The 14896-nt window shown below is 50.6% G+C and overlaps 1 protein-coding gene and 1 long non-coding RNA gene across 3 annotated transcripts in view; one reads left to right on the forward strand and one right to left on the reverse strand.

Moving 5' to 3' along the window:
* The window catches only part of LOC134759215 (uncharacterized), a 21433-nt gene extending 18708 nt beyond the window's left edge, over positions 1-2725 (reverse strand). The window contains exon 1 of the long non-coding RNA XR_010135218.1: positions 443-2725. This is a non-coding gene — a long non-coding RNA (uncharacterized lncRNA). The remainder of the gene's footprint in view (positions 1-442) is intronic.
* Positions 1-14477, forward strand: part of LOC101124266 (stromal cell-derived factor 1) — a 15308-nt gene extending 831 nt beyond the window's left edge. Inside the window, exons 2-4 of one of the 2 annotated variants that reach the window (XM_004049317.5) lie at positions 3742-3859; positions 5911-5997; positions 11293-14477. In XM_004049317.5, coding sequence (XP_004049365.3) covers positions 3742-3859; positions 5911-5997; positions 11293-11308 — 221 coding nt within the window. In that variant the 3' untranslated portion in view covers positions 11309-14477. Of the gene's footprint in view, positions 1-3741; positions 3860-5910; positions 5998-8601 lie in introns of both variants that reach the window. The other variant, XM_004049319.5, reaches the window with a different exon arrangement.
* Positions 14478-14896: the final 419 nt, after the last annotated feature.

A 14896-nucleotide genomic window follows, 5' to 3' on the forward strand; every position in this document is an offset into this window, starting at 1 on the left:
GACCCCTGCCTGCCCACCCCCTACCCACTGCCTTCCCGCTCCGGGCTCGGTTTCCACAGGCAAATGGGCTCCGAGGTCCTGCTGCGCACAGTGCTGGAGGTCGGGCGGTGCATGGCGAGAGCGCGCTTTGCAAAGTTCGCCTCATGCCTCGACTTGAGGCTGTGAGGTCCCATGCAGCCGCGCAGCCTCCGCTCCCTGCGAAGCCGATCCTCTCCCCACACCCTCGCGGGGCTCTTGGCCAGGCGCGGGCGGGCTGCGCGGCGCAGCTGTCGGGCTTGTGCCACCCGCCAGGCCGCGCTTCTGCACAGCTCCGCGGTCCGCAGCGACGCGGACCTGGGCGCGCGTCCAGCCGCTGCCTCCCTGTCTCTTCTCGGGTTCACCTGAGAGAGGCCCAGGGACCCTCCGAGCCTCACACGCCCCCTCCCCAGCTCCCCAAACACACCTGCAGACAGGCTCTTTTGTCACCAGCCGGCCAAGCGCTTTGCCCCGGAATGAGAGCTGCAGCAAAGTTCAATCTCCAAGGCCCTGGGCCACTGGGAACCGTGGTGTCCCGTTTCACTGGGAGAGGGCTTTTTTCTTTTCTTTCGCTGAAGAGAAACTCGCTGCGCTGTCACAGGACACCGCTGCAAACCAAAATAAACTGTTGCCTCTGAACACACAAAACAAAACCCTGTGGCTCAGGCCGCTGAGCTTCCTTGGCTGTGAAGTTTTCTGCAAAGAGTTGAAGGACACTCTGAGTGCTCTTGCAGCCGCGGGCTGTGCAGGCCTAGCGCGCCTCGAGCCCTTGGCTGGGTTGGTGCAGACGTGGCCCCGGCGTCCTAGCTGGCTTGGACTGTGCGCTGGTGTGAGCAGGACCAGCGCAGCTGAGTCGGGCAGGAGAAGCTGGGCAGCCCGGGGTCGTGGCGGACTGCCTAAGTGTTAAGGACACAGACTGAAGGCAATTGGGAATGTTCGTCGTTGATGAAAAGTCCTTGAGGCTGTGTCTGCACACTGACCCCCCCCCCCCCCCCCACAAGTCATGGGGCATGTTTCTAGTTTTTATTGCTGGATATTCTTCTGTTCCTGTAAGGGCTCTGGTTTGGGCAGTTATTGACTGATTGGTGGGATGAGCGTGGAGGTGTCACAGTGCGCCGCTCTGGAAAATGGTGCTGCCCCCTCCCCGGAGGGCTGGAGAGAGGATTGGAATGAGGGACCTCGGTCTTTGAGTTATGGGTGCAACTGACCTGGGGGAAGCACAGAGACGTGGGGTTCATCCCAGACTCCTCCTGGCCTGGGAAGGGTGACATGGCCCTCAGAGTTGCCCATTGGCAGCCAAGTAACCAGGGCAGGAGCCTGGGCTCCAGGCAGATCTGCTTCTTACACACATCGCCAGAATGTTTTGTTTTGTTTTGTTTTCCCCTCACCTCGCAGTGCCTATGTGCCCTCTATCCCCACACTTAGTCCTCAAGCTGCACTACAGAGAGCTTGGCCAGGGGTCCTGCCCCTCCCCCATTGGCTGACTTCCGTCAGGCAGCTGGGCCCCTGGGTTTCCCGGGCTTAAACTCAGGGTGGGCCCCCTTCCCAAGCCTGCTTGGAGGGGCCAGCTGGGCTCCTGTCTCTGCATTAGACTGGAGGGCTTTCTGAAAACTCCTGGAGCCAAGCTCACCCGGTCCCAAATCCGGGGTACCATCAGAGCCAGTCAGGACTCTTGCCGGTACACGGATTTACATCCAGAACGGTTGGGAAAGTTAGTCTTACTCACAAAAAGCTGGAGGAAGGAGCACATGAGGTACACACGAGACCATGTTCTTTTGGTAAGCACACCTGGGGGCTCTGTCACTTTAAAAAGACCTGTTGAAATTCGCTGCTTGACAGGCGGGCCTTAGGTCCTGGGAGTAGAAGCAAGAATTGCTTTTGAAGGAAATGGATAATCCCAGGGGGTCGAGGGGGAGAGGAGAGAGAGCCTGTGCGTTGAGCTCTGAATAGGCTCTGATTTCTGGCCTCATCACCACTGCTTGGTTAGGGGGGCCAGAGGAGCTTCTCTCCTCAGGGCGCTGGAGAGTCACAGCCCCACCCATCCCAGCGGGGGCGGCTGCAGCACTTGCACTTGGCTGCATATCTTCAAGCTCACTGTTGCCGGGAGGGGGCTTGTGCCTCTCACTACCGGCCTCCTATTCTCCTGCTCCACCCCCAACCCACCCCCTGCCTCAGCTTGGAAGGGCCCAAAAGAAATCCAGGGAAACCTGGAGGCACAACTCTCAGGAGCGTTTAGCTCCTCGGTTACCCAGGCTGCCGGCCCCGGCCCTGGGGGTTGCTTTCCCAGGTGATCTGGTTACAGTGCAGTGCTGACTTCCCCTGCAGGGTCCCAGTGCAGCTGCTGGAAGCTGGCCCCAGAGGTGCCTTTCTGGAGTTAGATCAGGTATAAATGTGAAGACTGCTTTAGGTCTCTCCAGTGCCATGAGTCACCAGCACCCTGATGCTCGGCTTTTTCCTGGTTTTCAGGGAGTTGCATTTGGTCCTGGGGACAAGGAAGTGGGGGGACAAGTGGTCCACTTTTCCTGCAACTTGGTGGCTGAATACACAATGCAATTCCTAGTCCACATCATCCCTCAACTGATTGCAGTCTGTAGAAAAAATAAAATAAAATGAGCCCCTTACTCAAGATTTCCTCCTACTTCCCCAGCATTCTTTCCCAAAGGTGCAGAACTTCAGAACCACAGAGGTCTCTCAGAACTTTGTAAACAGGCAAACTTAAAAAAAAAAGAAAAAAGAAAAAAAATCTCTGGACCAAATATTCTTAGACATACATTTAATCTCTGATGAAAGGATCCACAAGTTCAAATAATTTGGGGTATTAAGTGGGGCTTGGATAAAATCTGCAAGGAAAAAAGAAGAACAAAAAGCACACACAAATCCTAGCCCTCCAGGGCTTGCAATCCTATATTTAAAGGGTGAGCAGTGGGTTCTGCAGGAGCCCCTTGCTAATTTACACTAATGAGTGTCAATTATGGCATTTTGTAAATTGGTGATTTTGCAAAGATCTTAATACAATTCCTGAGGCTACAGCATCCCTGCCTAGGCAATGAAAACCACATTTAACTCCAGCTCCACTAATCTCTAAGCCTTGGGGAAAGTGCTGGGCAGAAGGTGGGTCCTTGGCCTGCTCTCAGGGGACTCACAGGTAGGAAGCCAGCCAGGATTCTTTTGTGCCTTCCAGAGCTTTAGGTGAATGTGAGGAGGGGTCTCTGGGGTGGGGGAGGGCAGCATTCCTGAGTGCTACTGTGCTTCCTGGCTAGAGGCCTGTGCCAGAGGAGAGAGGCCAGGGAGCCTGGAACCTCTTGTCCCCCTTTCTTTTCCCTGAGTAGGGAGATCTTTCTCAGTTGTCCCTTGAGGAATTTTTTTTACAAAGAGTAACTGGGAATTTCAGTACCTTGGACTGAAACCGTTATCTACTATAATTACTACCTTTATCTTGAGACACTGAGCAGGTGGCTTCTAATTTAATCTCCCCCCTCATCTAGGCTCCGGCTCTCCCCAGGCCTGTTGGGCTCCTTGCCCTGTAGAAGCTGAGCCTGAGCTCAGCCAGAACTCACTGTGTTGCCTGAGGAGATGGCCTTTCCCAAAATGCACCAGTAACCTGGAACTTACCCCAGTGATGCCGTCTCTTGATCCTTAATCGCTGCACCAGCTGCTGCAGCCCAGACACACATTACCAAAATCTGGCAGGGTAGTAAAGTGCCTTGTTGTCCTTACCTCTTCTAGGGAAGCCCGTCAGCCTGAGCTACAGATGCCCATGCCGATTCTTCGAAAGCCATGTTGCCAGAGCCAACGTCAAGCATCTCAAAATTCTCAACACTCCAAACTGTGCCCTTCAGATTGTGTAAGTCTTGAAATTAAACATCATCTAACGAACATAGTTGCATCTAACGAACATAGTAACATCTAACCCGAGTCTTACTAAAGGTGTAGAAGTGACAAGCCAAGTGTCCAACCTTGAACTTAGCATAATTAGTGGCAGCTATTCTTATCACGAGGACCTTTAGTATGCCACCAGGCATTAATTTTAAAAGCCGCTCTTGGCCTGGGCACCCTGCTGTGCTCGTAGTAGTTCTCTCTTCTTTCCAAACCTGTGTTCTTCAGCACAGCACAGCTGGATGCTGGAGAAACTATGGGCTTCACCAAGGTTTTGGCTGAAGCCTAGTAAATTAGCCAGCCCTTAGCTAATAACAGTGATAAATGGTCTGCCAGTTTCGGGGATCTGATGCCCTACATTAACTCACAAGACCCAAATTCAGTTTAAGTCCTGTTTAACCATTGGGTGAAACTTCAACATTTTCAGCTCACTTGCCTGTATTTTCTCAAGTACAACATACGAGGTTTTGGTGTTATTTGGTGTGGATGGCAGCCACTAACATTTGATTTTATTCATTTGGGAAACAAAGACCAAAATCACACATCCACAAGACAGGAAGATCTCAGCTGGGTACAGAAGACCGCAAGAAATGCAGGAAGAAAGCCATGTGCTTGAAAGCCCATAGCTTGGCCCTCTCATGCTCAAGAGGTCCTGTGTCGGAACACGGGGAAGCGAGGGCTCAGGGAGTCTCCTGGAGAGGATTTGATTGCTCAGAAGTTCTAGTGCTAAAAATGGGGTGGGGAGACAGCAGTTGGAACCAAAGCTACAACTTTCCCAAGACTTTTCCACCCAACACCAACTGTTTTTACTTTTGATTTTAGAAAACAGTTTTTAGTTTTGAGTTAACCCTTTACTGCCTTGAATGTGTTTGTTATTTACAGTATGTTTTAGGGCCCTAGAAAATGAATGTTTTTTCAGTACTTTGCCTACAACATGGTACTTTATCTCTTGTGAAGAGTATTTTAAAGATGCTCAATTTAGCTAGCTTGGACCTGCTTTACAGCACTGATCATGCTGGTTTACTGGCCTGGAAATGCACCTTGAAGGTGAAGATGCCAAATACAGTTCTCAGGTCTGAGCAGACACTAAATTAACAAAGAGCAGGGCCCAGATTTGGACCCCAATGTGGGTTGCTCCGAGCCACACCCACCTCTGCACCCCTCTTCACCTAATGGACAGGCTGCTTGAAGACTCCCTGGGTGCCCCTGAGCCACTGTGCTGGGGCTTAGCTGTCCTCAAGACCCTTAAGTACTTGGGCTGCATGAGATTACCTGGCACCAAAGGGCTTTCTGGCAAGAGATCCAGAGAGATGAAATCAGGCCCTCCCCAGGAATTTGCGTGTAGGGAAGCTTTTAAGAGTGTGAACTTTTAAAAAACAAATGAGACCAAGAAACATTCAGTGAACTTGTAAAATCTTTCTAGAAACTATTTTCTGGTAAGCCACCTGCACTGCCCCTCCCCTCCCTGGCTGGTCACCCTCCCGGTCAGACTGCGGTGACTTCTGGCAGGCCTCCTTCCTCCAGGCTTCCTCACGCCCATCCTTAAGTCGGCCCTATGTCTATCAAGATGACCCATCCAAATAAACCTCTGCTCTGTTGCTCTCCATTCTCCCCTCCCCAGGTGCCTAGAGCATCCTGTCCTCCCCTTCCTCTGTGTCCTCTGTGTGCTTTGATGACCCCCCTGGCGTATTTGCTCCTGATTTTCCCTTCCCCTTTATTTACTCTCCAAGCTCCTACTTATCCTTCAAAGGCAGCTCAAATGCTCCCTTACATGAATTCCCCTGCACTGCCCCGGAAAGACTTCTGTTCACATTTCCATGTCTCTGCAATGGAACTTCCTGCACTGCCAGCGCTGAGCTTTCCCCAGCACACCGCGAGCACCTCTGGAGCCTGAGCGTACCAAGTGGAGCACGGGGTGCCAGCGAGGGCCCTAGATGGGTGTTGGGGGAGCGGACGCACACGTTGCAGCCGCGCCTTCCTCCTGTGCAGCCGCACACTGTTGCCATTCTGTTTTCACAGAGCCCGGCTGAAGAACAACAACAGACAAGTGTGCATTGACCCGAAGCTAAAGTGGATTCAGGAGTACCTGGAGAAAGCTTTAAACAAGTAAGCACAACAGCCAAAAAGGACTTCCCGCTAGACCCACTCGAGGAAAACAAACCTTGTGAGAGATGAAAGGGCAAAGACGTGGGGGAGGGGGCCTTAACCATGAGGACCAGGTGTGTGTGTGGGGTGGGCACATTGATCTGGGATCGGGCCTGAGGTTTGCCAGCATTTAGACCCTGCATTTATAGCATACGGTATGATATTGCAGCTTATATTCATCCATGCCCTGTACCCGTGCACGTTGGAACTTTTATTACTGGGGTTTTTCTAAGAAAGAAATTGTATTATCAACAGCATTTTCAAGCAGTTAGTTCCTTCATGATCATCACAATCATCATCATTCTCATTCTCATTTTTTAAATCAATGAGTACTTCGAGATCTGAATTTGGCTTGTTTGGAGCATCTCCTCTGCTCCCCTGGGGAGTCTGGGCACAGTCAGGTGGTGGCTTAACAGGGAGCTGGAAAAAGTGTCCTTTCTTCAGACACTGAGGCTCCCGCAGCAGCGCCCCTCCCAAGAGGAAGGCCTCTGTGGCACTCAGATACCGACCGGGGCTGGGAGCCGCCACTGCCTTCACCTCCTCTTTCAACCTCAGTGATTGGCTCTGTGGGCTCCATGTAGAAGCCACTATTACTGGGACTGTGCTCAGAGACCCCTCTCCCAGCTATTCCTACCCTCTCCCCGACTCCGAGAGCATGCTTAATCTTGCTTCTGCTTCTCATTTCTGTAGCCTGATCAGCGCCGCACCAGCCGGGAAGAGGGTGATCGCTGGGGCTCGTGCCCTGCATCCCTCTCCTCCCAGGGCCTGCCCCACAGCTCGGGCCCTCTGTGAGATCCGTCTTTGGCCTCCTCCAGAATGGAGCTGGCCCTCTCCTGGGGATGTATAATGGTCCCCCTGCTTACCCGCAAAAGACAAGTCTTTACAGAATCAAATGCAATTTTAAATCTGAGAGCTCGCTTTGAGTGATTGGGTTTTGTGATTGCCTCTGAAGCCTATGTATGCCATGGAGGCACTAACAAACTCTGAGGTTTCCGAAATCAGAAGCGAAAAAATCAATGAATAAACCATCATCTTGCCACTACCCCTTCCTGAAGCCACAGCAGGGTTTCAGGTTCCAATCAGAACTGTTGGCAAGACGACATTTCCATGCATAAATGCGATCCACAGATGGTCCTGGTGGTATTTGTAACTTTTTGCAAGGCATTTTTTATATATATTTTTGTGCACATTTTTTTTACATTTCTTTAGAAAACAAATGTATTTCAAAATATATTTATAGTCGAACAATTCATATATTTGAAGTGGAGCCATATGAATGTCAGTAGTTTATACTTCTCTATTATCTCAAACTACTGGCAATTTGTAAAGAAATATATATGATATATAAATGTGATTGCAGCTTTTCAATGTTAGCCACAGTGTATTTTTTCACTTGTACTAAAATTGTATCAAATGTGACATTATATGCACTAGCAATAAAATGCTAATTGTTTCATGGTATAAACCTCCTACTGTATGTGGGAATTTATTTACCTGAAATAAAATTCATTAGTTGTTAGTGATGGAGCTCATAGACGTTTCTGGTTTATATAGTTAAGCCTGCCTGCAGTCAGGTGTCTGAGACCCTTTCTCACAGCCCATGTGTGACAGTGTATGGGCTTTTCTCACGAGCAGATTAGATCTGCAGCTCAAGTTTTTGGATCTTTTTTTTTTTTTTTTTTTAAACCCGATTGAAATAGCAGTGCTGGTTTTCTGAAGAATAATATTTGACTCACTAATTCGTCTTCCCTCCCTCCTCCTCCTTGGTTCTCCTAACATCCCCATGTAATCCCCAGAGACACAACCCTAGTAATATCAACCTTTTACATTTTCCCATGTAAAAATCCCATGACTCCAGGCCATGGTTAATATGAAGCTTTCACAGGGACAGGTGGCCTCACCCCATAAATCATTAAATACCATTCAGCTTGAATCATTTTAATGTGACAGTCACGAGCCAGTTGCTCTAATAAAATTCTGCTAACCAGCTCTCTCCCTTGCTCTCCAGAACAATCACATTCATTCCCAGGAGTGTTCACAGGCGTCTAGAAAGGGGAAGGTGGGACCACTGCCTTTTTTCTCCTCTTCTGAATGGCAGTCTGAACCTGGGGCCTGCAGCCTCCAAAACGTTATTCAATTTGAAATGCAGACATTTCTTAGAGAAAGCTAAGAGTTCAGCCCTGCATTGAGAAGGAGAAAAAGTCCCATGAGAGCAGGGCAGGGTGGGGTGACAAGGACCACGATGGCCAGCCTGGCCCTGGGTGTACCCTGAGATGTGGATTCCTTGTCCGCAGTGGGAATCAGGTTCAGGTTGGCAGATTGGCAGTCGCTGTAACCCATTCACAAAGGTGTTCTAGGAGCCCATTGAACATTTGTTTGAATGGAAGGAAATGTCCAATTTATTTTAATGCATTACTGATAAACAGTGCTTTGACCAGGGGCCTCCAGGCCTGAGACTGAAGGCACAGTTTAACCAGTACACGGGCCAGTGTTAAATCTTATGCAGACTGAGACGAACTTTTGTTTATTTCCACATTATTAATGGTTCTACTAATTTTATCTAAGGGGGCGCAGAGAAGAAAAAGTGGGGAAAAAAGAAAAGATAGGAAAAAAGAAGCGACAGAAGAAGAGAAAGGCTGCCCAGAAAAGGAAAAACTAGTTATCTGCCACCTCGAGATGGACCACAGTTCACTTGCTCTCGGCGCTTTGTAAATTTGCTCGATCCTCCTCCAGGACAGACCCCCATGCAGACTGGGCAGGGGCTCAGACTTCTGTGGGGGAGCAGTGCTTTGCTGCCCTGCCAGCCACACCGGCTTCTGTATTTATGTGCTTTTTAAGGCCCTTATTGGTCTGCTAAGTTATGAAGAAAGTAGTTGTGCAGAGACTGGGGCGGGGGTCTGTGACGCGGAGCCTGTGTGCTCAGGACTCTGTCCAGAATAGCCTGGGAGCTCCAGGAATGCCCAGGTTGCTGAGCCCCCCAGCCCGCCCTCCACTTCCTCTCTTAGAAGGCCTGTGCTCACTGGGGAGCTCACCAGCTCCACACACTTGCAGTCTGCATTCCTGTGGAGACCAGGCTGTGGCCACCTGGCCAGTGTGCAGGGCAACCTGCTAGCCCAGCAGAGGTGGCCTCGCCAGGAAGGGGGTGTGCCACCCCTCTGTGGCCCTCAGGAAAGGTGAAAACTAACTGACCCTTAGGAATGGGCCCTGGCTTTTTCCAAACACCCACTGCCTTTCCCTCCAGCACTCTGCCACCTGGGAAGGGGCTTCTTCAGCCCCTCCTTCCTGGGTTGTGGGAGTGGCTTTATCCCCAAGCCCGGGTGGGTTTCTGCAAACTGTGTGGGGTGAGCCGGAGGGAATGCTGCATTCTCAGAGAGCGGATGTGGAAACACTTCTCAGGGAGCTCCTCTTTGGGCAATTCTCTTTAGAGTCTTTAAACGGGTCCCCCACGTGGAGGACAGATGTGCTATGGAACTTTGCAAGGGTCCTGAATCCCTGGGGATCCCAGCCTGTCTCCTCCCGCCTCCTGCGTGATGGCGTGTGCTCCGGCTGCAGGGCACAGCTGCCTCTGTCCTCATGCATGGGAAATACCTTATCTGCCTAAAGCAAATACCACTTAAGCTCTAGAACTTTCCTGCACCCTCCTTCCCTGCCCATGTAGATGTATGTGTGAGATTTTTTGGCAAGTTTCTCTAATCTGGACCGGGAGGATGGAAGAGCAAGGACCCCATTTCAGTAGTGCTCGGAAAAAGGATGTGTTGAATTTCTCAGCCCTTCTCCACCTCACATAAACACCCGCCCACCCTGCACCCGGATCCTGGGTCATAATTTTAATAAATGCAGAAAAAGGAACTGGTTGGAGGATGGAGCACATGGAATTCAGGAGAAAACCCACAAAGACCCCTGCATGTCAGACACACCCCGTCCCGGAGCGTGGTGTCCCCTTGAGCTTTAATGAGCAGCCTGTGATCACAGCCATGCCTTCTCCTCCTTGGGGAGGTGTCCTAGGATGCTTCAGCCAAAGACCTTTGTTTCCCGCTGCTATCTCTTTTACCTGGACAACTCTCCTGGCCCACGTTCCTCTTGCCAGCACTGGGGGTCACAGGCCTGAGCCCTGGGTACAGGGGTGCCCTAGTCTTCTGCCCTCCCCACCTCTTAAGGCACAGAGCTGTTGGGTGGGCTGCCTGGGGCTGCCATCCTTCCCGTGGAAGCCAGTAGCCACTCTAGTCCATGGGACTCTTGACAAAAGCGCCCCGAGAGGGCAAACGTGTGCCCCCATACTCGCCTGCATTCTTCGGACTCCACATGCAGCAGGGCTCTGTGCCTGGGGAGGGGTGGCCAGTCTGTCCTGGTCAGCATGAAAAGCTGTTGGCCCCCTAGGGACAGAGGGCCCAGCTAAGGCTGCCTGAGGATACAAACTGCTTGCTATCCCACTCCTGGGGAGCAGGGTCTGCAGGGACTGAGAGTGGGTCCCACCTTGAGAACGCATGCAAGGTCCGTCCTGTCTTGATATTGATGTGACTGTACGTGCCCTGGGGGCTCACTGTGGCTTACAAGTGGCTTGTGAAGCTCCTGGGAGCAGGTGGTACACCCAGTGCTGAAGACAGGGTCGCCGTGGAAGAGCGAAGAGCCTGACCGGGATTCCTGGTGGGTTGAAACTAGGAAGTGCTCACACCAGTCAGAGCCAAATGAGGGGTGCGCTATGGTCACTGCTCTGTCCAGCATGCGTTCCTCCTGGGAGGTCCTGGCCACCTGTGCACCCACCCCTGTGCCACCTCCAGCAGTCCCACCTGGGGACACCTGCGGTGGCATGGCCCCTGGCTGAGAGGCCCCGAGGGCGAAGGGTTACTGGAAGCCACGAAAGTGCCTCTTGGGACAGCCGAGGCCAGGATGCAGGGCAGCAGCATCCTGAGCCTCAGCCCCACGCCGGTGCCGGGTAAGCAGTGTGCCCTGTCCCCGTCGTATGACCACTCTGATGGGCCTCTCTGTGCCTTTGTGCGTCTGCCACGCCCAGTGCTTGCCACGTGTCTGTCCTCTGCTTTCTGCCATCCATGGGTCCCTCCGCTTCAGCCTGGCTGCGTCTCGCACTCCCCTCCCGTCTGTTGTCGCAGGGCCTCTGAAGGGAGATGCATGGCCAAGGTGCCAACTTGGATGTAGGGATTGGCCCCAGGGCCTCCGCGCAGGCCGCTGTCCTGCTGGAGCTGGCTGGGTGTGGGGGGAACCTGCCTTAATGGTGTTTCCCTCTGTTCTTGTCAACAGGAGGTTCAAGATGTGAGAGGGTCAGACGCCTGAGGAACCCTTACAGTAGGAGCCCAGCTCTGAAACCAGTGTTAGGGAAGGGCCTGCCACAGCCTCCCCTGCCAGGGCAGGGCCCCAGGCATTGCCAAGGGCTTTGTTTTGCACACTTTGCCATATTTTCACCATTTGATTATGTAGCAAAATACATGACATTTATTTTTCATTTAGTTTGATTATTCAATGTCACTGGCGACACATAGCAGCTTAGACTAAGGCCATTATTGTACTTGCCTTATTAGAGTGTCTTTCCAAGGAGCCACTCCTCTGACTCAGGGCTCCTGGGTTTTGTATTCTCTGAGCTGTGCAGGTGGGGAGACTGGGCTGAGGGAGCCTGGCCCCCATGGTCAGCCCTAGGGTGGAGAGCCACCAAGAGGGACGCCTGGGGGTGCCAGGACCAGTCAACCTGGGCAACGCCTAGTGAAGGCTTCTCTCTGTGGGATGGGATGGTGGAGGGCCACATGGGAGGCTCACCCCCTTCCCCATCCACGTGGGAGCCAGGTCTGCCTCTTCTGGGAGGGCAGCAGGGCTACCCTGAGCTGAGGCAGCAGTGTGAGGCCAGGGCAGAGTGAGACCCAGCCCTCATCCCGAGCACCTCCACATCCTCCACGTTCTGCTCATCATTCTCTGTCTCATCCATCATCATGTGTGTCCACGACTGTCTCCATGGCCCCGCAAAAGGACTCTCAGGACCAAAGCTTTCATGTAAACTGTGCACCAAGCAGGAAATGAAAATGTCTTGTGTTACCTGAAAACGCTGTGCACATCTGTGTCTTGTTTGCAATATTGTCCATTGTCCAATCCTGTGTTTTTGTTCAAAGCCAGCGTCCTCCTCTGTGACCAATGTCTTGATGCATGCACTGTTCCCCCTATGCAGCCACTGAGCGAGGAGATGCCCCTTGGGCCCTTTGAGTGCAGTCCTGATCAGAGCCGTGGTCCTTTGGGGTGAATGAACTACCTTGGTTCCCCCACTGATCACAAAAACATGGTGGGTCCATGGGCAGAGCCCAAGGGAATTCGGTGTGCACCAGGGTTGACCCCAGAGGATTGCTGCCCCATCAGTGCTCCCTCACATGTCACTACCTTCAAACTAGGGCCAAGCCCAGCACTGCTTGAGGAAAACAAGCATTCACAACTTGTTTTTGGTTTTTAAAACCCAGCCCACAAAATAACCAATCCTGGACATGAAGATTCTTTCCCAATTCACATCTAACCTCATCTTCTTCACCATTTGGCAATGCCGTCATCTCCTGCCTTCCTCCTAGGCCCTCTCTGCTCTGCATGTCACCTGTGCTTCGGGCCCTTCCCACAGGACATTTCTCTAAGAGAACAATGTGCTATGTGAAGAGTAAGTCAACCTGCCTGACATTTGGAGTGTTCCCCTTCCACTGAGGGCAGTCGATAGAGCTGTATTATTAAGCCACTTAAAATGTTCACTTTTGACAAAGGCAAGCACTTGCGGGTTTTTGTTTTGTTTTTCATTCTCTTACGAATACTTTTCCCCTTTGATTAAAGACTCCAGTTAAAAAAAATTTGAATGAAGAAAGTGGAAAACAAGGAAGTCGAAGCAAGGAAACTATGTAACATGTAGGAAGTAGGAAGTAAATTATAGTGACGTAATCTTGAATTGTAACTGTTTTTGAATTTAATAATCTGTAGGGTAATTAGTAACATGTGTTAAGTATTTTCATAAGTATTTCAAATTGGAGCTTCATGGCAGAAGGCAAACCCATCAACAAAAATTGTCCCTTAAACAAAAATTAAAATCCTCAATCCAGCTATGTTACATTGAAAAAATAGAGCCTGAGGGATCTTTACTAGTTATAAAGATACAGAACTCTTTCAAAACCTTTTGAAATTAACCTCTCACTATACCAGTATAATTGAGTTTTTGGTGGGGCAGTCATTATCCAGGTAATCCAAGATATTTTAAAATCTGTCATGTAGAACTTGGATGTACCTGCCCCGAATCCATGAACCAAGACCATTGAATTCTTGGTTGAGGAAACAAACATGACCCTAAATCTTGACTACAGTCAGGAAAGGAATCATTTCTATTTCTCCTCCATGGGAGAAAATAGATAAGAGTAGAAACTGCAGGGAAAATTATTTGCATAACAATTCCTCTACTAACAATCAGCTCCTTCGTGGAGACTGCCCAGCTAAAGCAATATGCATTTAAATACAGTCTTCCATTTGCAAGGGAAAAGTCTGTTGTAATCTGAATCTCTTTTTGCTTTCCAACTGCTAGTCAAGTGCGTCCGCGAGCTGTTGACTAGGGATCCCTCATCTGTCCCTCCGGGACCTGGTGCTGCCTCTACCTGACACTCCCTTGGGCTCCCTGTAACCTCATTGGAGGCCCTCGCTGCCAGCTCTGTATCAGGACCCAGAGGAAGGGGCCAGAGGCTTATTGACTGGCTGTGTGTTGGGATTGAGTCTGTGCCACGTGTTTGTGCTGTGGTGTGTCTCCCTCTGTCCAGGCACTGAGATACCAGCAAGGAGGCTCCAGAGGGCACTCTGCTTGTTATTAGAGATTACCTCCTGAGAAAAAAGGTTCAGCTTGGAGCAGAGGGGCTGAATAGCAGAAGGTTGCACCTCCCCCAACCTTAGATGTTCTAAGTCTTTCCACTGGATCTCATTGGACCCTTCCATGGTGTGATCGTCTGACTGGTGTTATCACCGTGGGCTCCCTGACTGGGAGTTGATCGCCTTTCCCAGGTGCTACACCCTTTTCCAGCTGGATGAGAATTTGAGTGCTCTGATCCCTCTACAGAGCTTCCCTGACCCATTCTGAAGGAGCCCCATTCCTGGGAAATATTCCCTAGAAACTTCCAAATCCCCTAAGCAGACCACTGATAAAACCATGTAGAAAATTTGTTATTTTGCAACCTCGCTGGACTCTCAGTCTCTGAGCAGTGAAGGATTCAGTGTTAAATGTGATGAATACTGTATTTTGTATTGTTTCAATTGCATCTCCCAGATAATGTGAAAATCGTCCAGGAGAAGGCCAATTCCTATACGCAGTGTGCTTTAAAAAATAAATAAGAAACAACTCTTTGAGAAACAACAATTTCTACTTTGAAGTCATACCAATGAAAAAATGTATATGCACTTATAATTTTCCTAATAAAGTTCTGTACTCAAGTGTAGCCACCAACAGTTTGAAATTAGTGTTACTACTTGGAATTTTCTGGACATGCTTTTTTTCCCCTCAAACCCAAAACTGAGGGTTGTGTAATCCTGGCTACAGTGGTTCATGGAAAACAGGGCATTGTAATCATGCTAATCACAGCTGAGAATTCTGGAGGCATACTTGCCTCTTCTGGACAGCTGATCCTTAGCAGGGAAAGGTGCTCCCTTTTCTCTGAGTGTCTTTGATTTTGCTAGAATTGCTTCTGAAAGGCCAGCCTGTCCTCCACTCCACAAGGGATGGTTTTGTGCAAGGGTCTCAGGTATTTCTTGACAGCTGTGAGGAGGGAAGCTTCCACTCTGCCCTTCTCAGTCCTGGGAGAATGCAACAGAGGTCTGGCCCTGATGGTAATTGCTGAGGACCAGCGCTCTGTGTGTT

This window comes from Gorilla gorilla, chromosome 8 (assembly GCF_029281585.2).
Source record: "Gorilla gorilla gorilla isolate KB3781 chromosome 8, NHGRI_mGorGor1-v2.1_pri, whole genome shotgun sequence".
Lineage (NCBI taxonomy): Eukaryota > Metazoa > Chordata > Mammalia > Primates > Hominidae > Gorilla > Gorilla gorilla.